The sequence below is a fragment of the Typha angustifolia genome, chromosome 9, assembly GCF_048772165.1.
Source record: "Typha angustifolia cultivar Huaian chromosome 9, ASM4877216v1, whole genome shotgun sequence".
NCBI classification, from domain to species: Eukaryota; Viridiplantae; Streptophyta; class Magnoliopsida; order Poales; family Typhaceae; genus Typha; species Typha angustifolia.
Genome location: NC_133247.1, coordinates 8,053,695 through 8,065,868, shown reverse-complemented (window position 1 = coordinate 8,065,868; position 12,174 = coordinate 8,053,695). Strand labels below are relative to the sequence as shown.

The 12,174-nt window shown below is 36.3% G+C and overlaps 1 protein-coding gene across 2 annotated transcripts in view; it reads right to left on the bottom strand.

The window, feature by feature from the left end:
• The window catches only part of LOC140767451 (methyl-CpG-binding domain-containing protein 9), a 51,974-nt gene that overhangs the window by 11,831 nt on the left and 27,969 nt on the right, over nt 1–12,174 (bottom strand). For both annotated transcript variants that reach the window (XR_012105578.1, XM_073107367.1), the window contains exons 6-9: nt 8,006–8,311; nt 5,670–6,005; nt 4,604–4,702; nt 2,290–2,721 (exon numbers count right to left, since the gene is read on the bottom strand). Coding sequence is in view for 1 of the 2 variants with exons in the window: in XM_073107367.1 (XP_072963468.1) it covers nt 2,290–2,721; nt 4,604–4,702; nt 5,670–6,005; nt 8,006–8,311 (1,173 nt within the window). In the remaining variant the exon portion in view is untranslated. The remainder of the gene's footprint in view (nt 1–2,289; nt 2,722–4,603; nt 4,703–5,669; nt 6,006–8,005; nt 8,312–12,174) is intronic.

Genomic DNA, 12,174 nt, shown 5'->3' with positions numbered 1-12,174 from the left:
GACAAAGAGACAAATTATCCCAGTATTTTGAGGTGCAATAATTTTAAATAAACAGATTACAACAAATTGAATATGGGGATTGGAGAAAAGACAAGTACATGAAACTCAATCTCAGATTCACATGCATGCATATGCACAAGACAGAATCAAATGTGAGCCTAAATGTTGTAGTGGCAGTTCCTCAATTGTGTCATCACTCATCAGAACTACCAAAGATCGACAATATCTTAACATTTGTTTTACTATGTTAATGATATACGAATACAACATCAATTTGTGACAAATAAAGATTGACAATTTAAAGTAACATTTGTTTAGTATACTAATGATATACAACATCAATTTTGTGACAGTTAAAGATCTACAGTAAGTCCAATGAATCCTCTAAAATTACCTCAAAAGAAAAGCTTGGTCATTCTGGATACAGACAAAAAGTAAGAGGGGAAATGGTGAAGTGAGCATTGAGTATGACAAATAAGGTCCTGTTTCTAGTATATCTAGAGACTAGAGAATGTGGTTGGTCATCCACATGATTATCTGGAAATTATTTTTGGGCGTAAACACCTGAGATAAGGGCCTATTATGATGTTCTTAAAAGAGGTAGGAGGTCCAGGGGTGGGATCAAATGGGTCATCAGCCCTACCCATTGCACATCCCACCTTACTGACAACCACCTTGATCAATCAATTTTCGCTCATCACACGGTGGTGTAGAGGAGGGCAAGAGAGCATAAGCTTTTTAACTGGTTCTCTTCTTGGAAAAAGGTAAGCCATAGGCCTCTTTCTCAACAAGAGCCATCTCTTCTTCATCTACAAGAACCACCTCCCACAACTTGTATGTGTCCAACATACACATATGACTTCTCTGGCCACCACACTAACTAGCTGGACCCACACGACCTCTTCTCACCATTCACCAATGGCTATGGGTGTCAATGAGCCGATTCACTTAGCTCAAATATATATCTCAAATATATATATAATATATAATTCAAGCTATATTGAGCTGAACATGAGTGAGGTAAGCTTTGCTTGTTTTCAACTTATTTATTAAATGAGCAACTTGACTTTGAACAAAATTTCAAGTCAAACACTGGCTATTCATGAAAGACATGCTAGATTGACAACCCCACCTCCAAAAACGTGGTGAGACCTAAATGGATTTCAACTGAAAGGGCACAACCTCGGACTTCACATTAGCAGGGACGAAAGTCAATGGGAGGTCATCAAGAAGGGAGATACGGGCAGAAACCATCTACCAATGCTCTTGCCTAGGGAACTAGCCATGCATGCGTTTGGATAGGTAATGGGTGGGGCTGAGTGGATTGGGTCGGGAGGGGAAAATACAGGAGGAAGTAGGGTTGGACAAGGAGAAAGAATGATATTCCCGTAATAACTACAAACACACGAGTAGAGCTTTATTCTACCCAAAACATCAGCATTCTAGCAGCTAAATAGTATGAACAACTTTAATACCATAGTCGAATGGAAGCTTGGAGATATTTTCATGCCATTTTAAATCTATAGACAATAGTCACAATACACGAAGCTCCTGCTTACTATATTAAATAAGCACAAAAGACTTTGCAGTTTGTATAGAAAATTCATATAACACATAATGGCCCACAATATATTAAAAAATGGGAGTGAAAATTCAAGACGCAACATGACACTCTTTTCCACTAAATAAGAATTTTCATTTTTTGCAATTTGATACATTTTTATACTTTTACCAAATTTAAGGAATCTAGTCAAATGAGGCATTTAAAGATTAATCTATACAAATTTGGGTTGTTGAATACTTGAATTAACTATTTAACTTAGAAAAGCCTTTCTTTTTTCTAGGAATTTTCAAATATCAAATGAACAATTAGATAAATTTCCCTTTACCTAGCTTTGTAGACTTGTGCACTAGATTTGAATGATCAATCAGTTTAGAAAGTGATTCCAAGCTCAAAACACCCATATAAGTTTGGAAAGTGATTCAACCATTGAGTAATTCACTTAAATAAACCCTATTAACAGCAATAGATGGTTGTTATCATAGAAAACACCCATATAAGTCCTGATATGGGGTCAACATGATGATCCTCAAAAAATTCTTCGAAAGTCAATGGACCTTTTAAGCTCAAAGTTCTATGGTGTATGAAATACAATCAAATTGAGAAACATAAATATGCTTTCTATTGGTATTGCATTATTATCTAATTAAAGAACATGCAGTAATTATAGCATGGAGATGCTTTTAAATTGCAGAAGGATGATGAATCCAAACAGCAAAGCAACAAACCTCTTCTACACTGAACTCCCAATATTCTCTTTCTTCCATTGTCAATGCTAGCTGACTCAACGCCTCTTGAAAAGCACGAGCTTCCTCTCCGAGATGCTTCCTCTGATGGCGTTTAACAACCAGATTACTTTGGTGTGCATCTTGTACTATACATTGACCAGAAATACATGACGGGCAGTACCAGTTTCCTTCTGGAATGCGAGTCAGTGGAGGGTCTAAGCAATATGTATGATACTCGGAGTCGCAAGTATCACAGAGCAAAACACTATCATCATCTTTATCAATGCCACAAACTTTGCAAACTCCTTCTTCCCATGGAGCTTTGGGCACTTCAGTTGTTGTAAGAAGAATATCATGCAGTTCCCGTTGTGCTTCAGCATCAGGATTCTCAGTAGCAGCATAACTAGCAAACTTTTGGATGACAGATAGAACCTAAAAGATCCAAACAAGAAAGCAAAATCAATCTATTAGGACAACTGAAAGCTAGCTTTAATTTTCTGCAGACATCATGAAGGATCTAATATTTTTCATCACCTATGAATAAGCTAGCTATATCGTATAACTAGCAAACCAGCCTTCTCAAAATGGTAGTAGTCCACAATCACATACAAAATTACAAACCACAACAACAACAGCCACGCCTTTTGTCCCAACTATTTTAGGTATTCCACATACCGTATAAATCTTTGAAAATACTATCCAAGTTCAATCCAATATTACGAAAAAAAAGAAAACAACAATCACAAGAATGAAGAAAAGAAACAAACAAATAAACTAGAAGCAAGACTAAGAAAATAAGAGAAAGGATGAGAAAAGATCAGTAGGAGACTCCGGCTTGCTGAAAGGTATCAAAAAGGTTTGGCTTCATGTCAATTAATCCACACATGAATATGGAACTGAGAGAAAAGCAACTTAAAAAAAAGTCATAAATCAGACCCACATACTAAAGCTTTGCTGTATGGCCCTAGTCCAATATCCTAGGCTAAATCAAGAGTATCAGCCATGGTCCCCTAGACTACCTTGTAGCACTTTAGAGATTAAGAACACAAAAGGAAGAAATTACTCATGTTAAGCATTGAATTTCACAAAGAGTAAAGTACTTACAGGTATAGAAGCCAATAGTAGTTCGAAGGTACTAACATAGTGGACTCTAGAGAAAAGAAACTGTCTAGTAAATAAATTAATGTTATCAGAGGTGCTACTAGTAGTCGAGCAAAATTATCACTTTAATTAGTTAATCTACCATGGAATTGGTACTAATGTAGCAGTAAAGAAAATAGAATATAAATGTTTTAGAACAAGTAGGTCTAAGGCGGATGACAATGCAGAATGCAATTTTTGTAAACAAAGGCATCAAAATGGAAAAAGAGTAATTTGTGATGAACAAGAAATAACCATAAGACTATAAGGAGTAACTTCATTAGGTTGGTACGAAAAATTAAGACAAAGATGAGATTGATGAATGATGAGCATATAATGCATAGAGTCATAGAACAATGGTTACAATGGAATAAAGATTTTTTATGATGGACGCAAGACAAACAAAGCTATAGAGATGTGTGTGTGTGTGTGTGTGTGTGTGTGTGTGTGTGTGATGTGAAGGTGGACGATAGTCGTCAGTGAAAAAGATTGAAGAAGAGATGATAATATCATAATATCAGAAAGGAGACATTGGTAACATGCTCGTGGAGGATAAGTGTGAGAAACTTAGAATCAATTTATATGGTTTGGACATGTCCAATAGAAATATCATGGTGCACCAGTACACCTGTACATGGAGTGATTTCTTCTAGTGTGATTTTTTTTCTAACAAAAGGTTCCTAACCCATGCAATGGCAGGAACCCATGCATTGGAATCCTTCTGTTAGACACTTACAAATATTGAAACTGTATAAGACAAATTGCTTGAGATTATTTTCACATAACTGAAGCTAAGTAAATGCTAATTCTTTAATAAAAGATTCTTTTAAGTATCTTAACAATAAAGACCAAGGATAGCAATTGTTCAAGTCAGACTTAGGTTGAAGAAAAAAATAATCTACTTATTGCTTTGCTTAATCCAAAAATACTGAATCTACTTTAGCTCAATTCAAATCTATTCAATATTAGCAATTCAAAATGACTACCACTTCATTAGGAGCTAGAACTTCACACTTCATCGTCATCATGTAAGCCTTTTCAGACCAGTATAGGGTCAGCTGAGCACAACTCAAAGATGAAAGTTTCACAAGAATTGACAAACTTTAGAGAGACAATGTCACAATACAAAAATAGAAAAATGAGGAAATGCAAAGTTCAAAGATCAGAAATGAACCTCCTCTTCATACAATGACTCAAAACTCTGAGACAATGTATCAACCATTTGCATCAAATCAGGCCGATCACCATATGCTACACATATATTACGAAAAACCTGCAAGCAATAAGTAGTGCTAAGTAATGCTGTTTCTTAACTTTGAAAGAATGCTTCACGGTAACTGTGTTAATGAAGTCTTTGATAATTTAGTAGCTGTTGCAAGCACAACCAATATCTGTGTATCCTGTCCTTCTTTAATATATATTGCTAACGTTTTAACCTTTTAGAAGAAAACTCAATATTTTGTATTAGTTAACAAATACTTTCCACTTCCTTTTAGACCAACAAATGTGAGACCTGACTCATGCAAATATAATCAAATCTTGTAAAAGACAATCAAACAAAGTAATTGCTTGATGGCGTTGGCAAAACCTGCTTAGCCTTTCCGTAACCTGGACACCACCTAAATGGTACCCTCAACCTAATTTTGCTCAACCCTTCAGATCTCTCCTCTCATTCTCTCTCCCTTCCTATCTCCACTCCCCTCCCCCCCTAACCCCCCTTCCCTCCTATCATTGTGCACAACATCATTTTCTCACCAATTGCTGGCCAGCAAAATTACTGTCCAGCATGCACAATGCTGCATGATAGCCAAAGCATTGCTTTCATTTTTCATTATGTAATTCAACTGCTGCAAAAGGCACATACAATATTTAGCAGATCTTCATGTTTCCACCCTTATTAATTCTGTAAAAAAAAATGTCTCCTTTTAGAACAAACACTCGGAATAAAGCAAACTTTGAGATGAAGCTAAGATAATTTCCTTCATAAAGCATATACAAGTCTTTGACATAGGAATGGCAGCACAGTCTGTAATTAATGAAAATATGAAATATTGAACCATGTAATGTGATACTAATAATCTATAAACACATGGTTCACCAAGCTCTGATTACTTAAAGGAGCTCTAAGCTCTTCAAACCATGGAAGCAGCGAATGTCAAACACATGAAAGCATCAATTGACTTCACAATCAGAATCAATACCTCGAAGGAAAGAAAAGGAAATAGGTAAAAGAAACATACCTCCCGAACATCCTCAAGGAAAGCCTCATGAGATCCACCATAAGAATCAACAGCCAGTCTTAAATCTATTGTGCGGAAATCAAGAGGTCGAGAAACCATGGCAGGAAATCCAAGAATGCCTTCATCCTCATTCTCATTAGAATACAATAATGAAGTCCCAAGAAGATTGCAAAAGACCTTAGATTCATCAGCACAAACAGCACGACGTAATGCAATACGACATTTTTTCATCACTGCATCTGAAAAGGAAATAGGAGTTTTCCTTTTACGTTGCTTGTCAGGCTTTTGTGGAAGAGGTCCACCGGATGCCTCTGCCAGCACAGATAAAACAGCTTTCTGTACCCCAACGAACAAAAGGGTCAAATCAACCATTGCCAAATAGAATTAGATGGATACAGAATAGAAAGCAATGGCAACTTTGGTTTCACAACTTTCATGCTAAATTAATTAGATCTTTGTTGGTGGAAATTTGATAAAAGAAAATATAGCCTACTGACTGTCGACTCAAGTTGTTTGGTATATGGACTACTCTTTCTTGGCATATAGTGGAATTTTGCTCCCATCTCCTGCCAAAATGACAGAATGAATTTTATCTGTTTGTACATAGCCCTTTGAGGGGAGTTCACAGAAGATCAAGAGCCCTCCATGGAATTATTCAAGATGACAGGAACAGTTAATTACCTGAATACCCCATCTCAAAAAACTTTGAAAGCACTTTTTCATGCTGTCCTCTTTTATTCCTAATTTTCACAAAGAGTTAATTACCTAAATACCCCAAAAGTTTTATCATCTTCTTCTGCATCTCAATTATTTATATCTAAGAGTTTCTGGAGTCCGTTCTAGCTTTCAAGTGCCTAAACTAACTTTGGCCTGGTTTTACTTTGCAAGGAATGCGCACATTACTATAAAGCACGAATACTTTGTTTGCCCCTCCGTATCGGTATCTGATATGTATTGGATATCGATACGGCACCGATATGGCTCGATACGTATTAGATACAACTAGAGGACTATTCCAATTAAAAAAATTAATTTTAAATTTTTGATACAGCTCCGATACATTTCTCAATCATCCAAACTTCTTTCTTTTTTCTTTGTGTGCTAAGAGATGATATAAAACATATATTTTATATGTATATACGATTGTCTAATCCTTTATAATACTTTAAGGCTTTGTTTATTTGATAATGAATTAAACATATAACTTGAAACTTATTTAAAGATCCAAATTAGTTGTACACTAATAGTTAAATTAGGTTTTAATGTTTCACTAACATTTTAAATTTCATATCAATTTCTATTACAATATTATTCTAAAGTTTTAGGCATGTAAATATTAAATATGTAGCTTTCTATCCTTTTATCTTATCATTTATGGGATAATCATTTTTTACCATATTTTTATATTGGTTAACAACAAATTGAAAATATATTATTTATTTATTTATTGGCATATCCATGCGGTATTCGTATCCTACTTTTAAGAATTTATCGTATCCCCGTATCCCATATCCGTATTCATGCTTTCACAGACGCGCAAAATATAGTGGGTTTACATGAGGTTAACATGCTAAACTTGTGTCCTGACCAACCTCATATTGTGGTGGAGGATTAAATATGGTGTACATTCCAAATCCTAAAATTTCGTTTAAACCTTTACTCACTTATTTTCTCCCAAACAGCTTAATCTGAACTTGATTGTCAATCAATAAATCATCTACTCTACATTGTGATAGTATATGGAGACCAAATTACCAATATAATGACTTCACGTTTAATGGAACTTGATAAAATAGGGTGTCATCTTATGGAGAAATTGTTGCAGAGGCAATTGCCATCTTTGTCATTCAGCAGATGCTATAATACTATTTGGATGTTTAAAGGAGGTTTCAGAGTCGAAGAAGTAATCCAAAATCTTAAGCTGTTGAGAAGATATGTGGATTATACTTTCTTAGAATGTCCCTTCCAGCAACATCCTTAATAGACCCAACAATTGTCCCTTCTGGTGTATGTCTTCAATTTTAATAGCGGATAGGACTTAAGCACATCTGAACAAAAGATGGGTGCTCTAATATGACATCAAATAGCCAAATTTTCCAAAAGCCCAAGCTATTAAAGGATGTATTACATATTTAAATTATAACACTAAGAGTGAGGATTGCTCCTAGGCTGCAAGACAAACTGCACAAAGATAAAGTGAATAAAAGAACATGCAACTTCCTTTTGCCTCAAATGAAGATCAATAAAGAAACATCATAAGAATGGCAAGGATGAAATTCAAGTTATCATTGGGAAAACAAAAGTAGAAAGATAACAACAAAATATCAAGGTTCTACCTTTGTTGGCCCTGACGCATTCCCCTTATACACTTCTTTGCTAATGGAATGCTCCAAAATCTTCTTAGCCCATTCTGGTGGATTCTTATCCAAAGCATCATAGATGCATTTTCTAATTCTTGTTCCCACATTAGTCGGTAGCTTCCTTACAGGTTCTAGAGGTTGTGCCCACTCCGGCAAAGTACGACCATTAATACCAGCAGGTTCAGGAGCACGTACTGCATCAGAATCCTTGTTGTCGACTAATAAAACTTCCTTTTCTTGATTCGTAGAATCTGATATCTGCCTTTCAGTCTCTGCAAGAAGCTGAAAATCAAATAGATGAGTGCATAGAAAACTCATTCAATCAAGTTAAATATCATTAGTTCTAAATATGGAAACACAAGTTATGCACTATATAACATTTACTGCATAACTGACAATTGGACATTTCATTTGTTAAGAGTATAAAAATAAAATAATATAAGATAAAAGAAAATAAAACCTCCTTTGTCTATCAGCTTAAGCTTTGAAGGTAATTGGTGGGTTAGCATGGTATCAGTGTAGGAGGTCCTAAATACAAATCTCACTAGCTCTATCTATCCATTTAATTCATATCTACTTCTTCGGCATATTAAAAATGTCTTGAGCTCAAAGTGGAGGAATATTAAAAGTATAAAAAAACAAACCCAAATGCCGCACGCAAATTACCAAAGGACAAGAAAATTGTCCATAAATGTAATAGAGAACAAACATGGTGTTTCATTCGTGAATATAAATATATCAAACAGGCTACTACCAAAATAAGAAAGAAAACAGAAAGGAAGATAAAGTTATTAAAAGAACAAACTAACTGAATAGCATATTGATTTTTTCATGAAGAGCATTGGAAGCCATCAAATTCAAGGTCGATGCATCTACATACTACAATACCTAGGCTGATATAATAAGAGGCATATGAATACTTTACTTAATCACAGTGGCAGGCTGTAAAAAGGTCTTTTATCGAAACATTGGTTACAAATTTACGTACAACTAGTCTAAGCAAGGTAGAGGTATGAAGTTCCACTTCAAAGCAAGGTTCGAAGTACCGGCAGATATGTATCTGTATTGGCCCTTACCAATCCACAATCGGAGCCAAAACTAGTTTTCCCTTGGCTTTGGTGAGCATATGAGAAGACCTTTGTACTTCAACTAATACAACTCCCCCTTAAAAAGGGGAAATGAAGGGGGCAATAGGTGTCCATGTAAATAGAAGACCTTTCTAGGCTCATTGAAGGGCTTCATTAAGGCAGATATGGCTGATGGGCTATTAGGTTGCATACAACAAATTTACCTTTTGCCAGACCTCCATACTCACTAAAAGGTGAGGGTCTTCCTCTACTCTGATTCATCATCACCTGTTATAACTATAGCTACTCGACAGTTGGTGAAGAAGAAGACACTTTTACATTTCAGTCCCTTATCAGTTGAACAGGGGCCTCAATTTTGCAAATAAATCTCATATTAGCTCAATTCCTACCAACCCATTCCTTAAATCATCTTGTGCCACGCATGTGATGGTAAGTAGTCCAGATCTGGATGGTTAGGCAAAAGACAGGAGAGAAATGGGATCTAATATCTTCGTCAAAGATAGCATGCCACAAGAGAGGGAGATAAAAAGATAAGGGAAACTACTCACCTTCACCTTTCGTCGCTCGCCATCGCCACCATCATCACTAATGAAACTGCTAAAAGAGGTGCCGTGTGGTTACCCTCATGCCATGTGTCGATACACCACCGGTACAATAAGTGCCGACCAGCACGGGGCGTGCCGATCGGCACGCCCATCGTTGATCCTCATCAACATATAAAAATTGTAATTTTTGCTTTACTTACTCTACAAGCTGAAATATAACAATCTCATCTCCTCCACTGGGAGAGTTAGACCAATCTTGTGGGATTGGAGATTATCTTACTTTGACTTCAAGTTAATTTCTGCTAGTTGAGTGTTCCTAACTGAAGATCTCATCGGTGGTGACCTCCAATCACTACAATTGGTATTAGAGCGGCTCCAATCTAAGAGAATCAACTCAATCGCAGTAGGTCTCACTCCCAGATCATGGCAGAATCCATGAAGATAGCTACTCTAATTGAGATCTTGAAGCAAAATGAGATTAAGATCCATGAGGCCGCAACCAACACAAATTTGAAGCCGAAAGCAATGCAGCAATAAGTGGCAACCTTCCAAGCCCAGACATGATCTCAGATTGAAACTCTTATCAAGGGTTTCTAGGGTCGAAAGAGAAAACCAACTTTGTTCCTTCTTCTTCCTCTGACAATGAGATTGAAGATTGGAAAAAGCCAAAGATGGATTCTGCTACTGCAGATTGATTGCACGGTGTCCAAGGTAATTCACTCAAATTTCCTAGAATTGAGTTATCTCACTTCGATGGTGATAAGCCTAGAGCTTGGGCTTGTAACTGCAAAAGGTTTTTTCAGTTTACTGCTATTCCTAAAAATCAAAAAAGTCTTGTTTGCTTCACTGTATCTGAATGGTAAGGCAGTACCATGGTTCCAAGATCATCAAGAAGGGAAAACTAAATGAGATTGGGATCAATTTGAGGAAGATCTTTGCATAAGATTTGATGATTTGGGATTTGATAATGTCGTAGGAGAATTTAACAAACTTGAACAAGAGCATCTGTTACTGAATATCAAGCAAGATTTGAAGAGCTCAAATCACTTATGCTCATTAAGAATATGTACATTAGAGAGTACTTTGTTCAAAGCTTTATCAGTGAGCTTAGAGATGATATTAGACCTGTTGTTCACATGTTCAGCCCCCAAAAGATTTCTCAAGTATTCTATTTAGCTAAACTGTAGGAAATGTCTTTAGACTCCAAATTAAAGTAGCCAAACACCCTATTAAGCCTCTACTATTCAAGACCACTTATCCTTTCACACAACCTCAATTTCCCAATGCCTTCACAATTCCTTCCCTCCCACCAAAACTCTCTTCTCATTCCAATGCTGAATCTTTTACTGATCCTACTACTAAAAATCCACTTTGCAACCATTTCTTCCCTCTAATATCATTAAACCCACTACCAATTCAGTCCAAATACACAAGCTATCTTTTGCTGAGATGAAAATTAGAAGGGATAAAGGTTTCTGTTACAAATGTGATGAGGCTTGGTGAAAGGGGCATAAGTGTATAAAACAACTCTTTATGATGAACTTGGACACTAAGGAGGCACTTGAAGAGCCCACAATAGCTGATTTTTCTGCAGATTTTGTACTACTATGAAAATCTCATTGCATGCCTTGGCTGGCCATTGTTCTTCTGGTACCATTCAAATTCAGGGACTTGTAAATCATTGACCACTTCACATGCTAACTGATAGTGGTGGTATCCATATCTGCTAGAGAAGACCACTGTGTGCTAGAGCAAACTCCTTTACAAGTCATGGTAACAAATGGCCAAAGATTGGTTAGTGCTACATTTTGCAGTAAATTTACTTGGACTATGCAGGGGAGCATATTCAGTGTTGCCATGTGAATTCTTCAATTAGGGTACATGCTATGACATGGTGCTAGGAGTTGATTGGATGAGACAATTTAGTCTAATTCTATATGACTTTGATAAACTCCAAGTTAAATTATAGTGAGATACAGAAACTATTTGTTTAAAGGAATGACTTTAGATAGACCCTGGCAACTAATGTCAGGTGCTTCATTTGACAAATTGATGATGAAAGGTCACTGTGCTTGGCTCAGCCAGCTCTTTTCCAGTTCACCAGCTGCCCCCACCGACCACACTCCTCTCCATCCTCAAGTAATAAAATTACTTCTCAAATATTCAATCATTTTTGCTAAACTGCAGGACTTACCTCCCATCAGATCTTAAGATCATCATATTCACTTAAAGCCTAATGCAACTCTTCCTAATCAAGGATTCTTTTTGCTCAAAAAACAGCGGTAGAAGAAATTGTTCAAGAACTACTCCAGTCGGGTGTGATTCAACCAAGTCACAACCTTTTATCCTCATCTATATTGTTGTTAAGAAGACAGATGGGGGCTGGAGGTTATGTTTTCATTACAGGAAGTTAAATGATCTTACTATCAAAATTAAATATCCTATTCCTGTTATTAATGAACTATTGGGTGAAATTACACAGTGGACAAGTCTTCTCTAAATTGGATGAGGT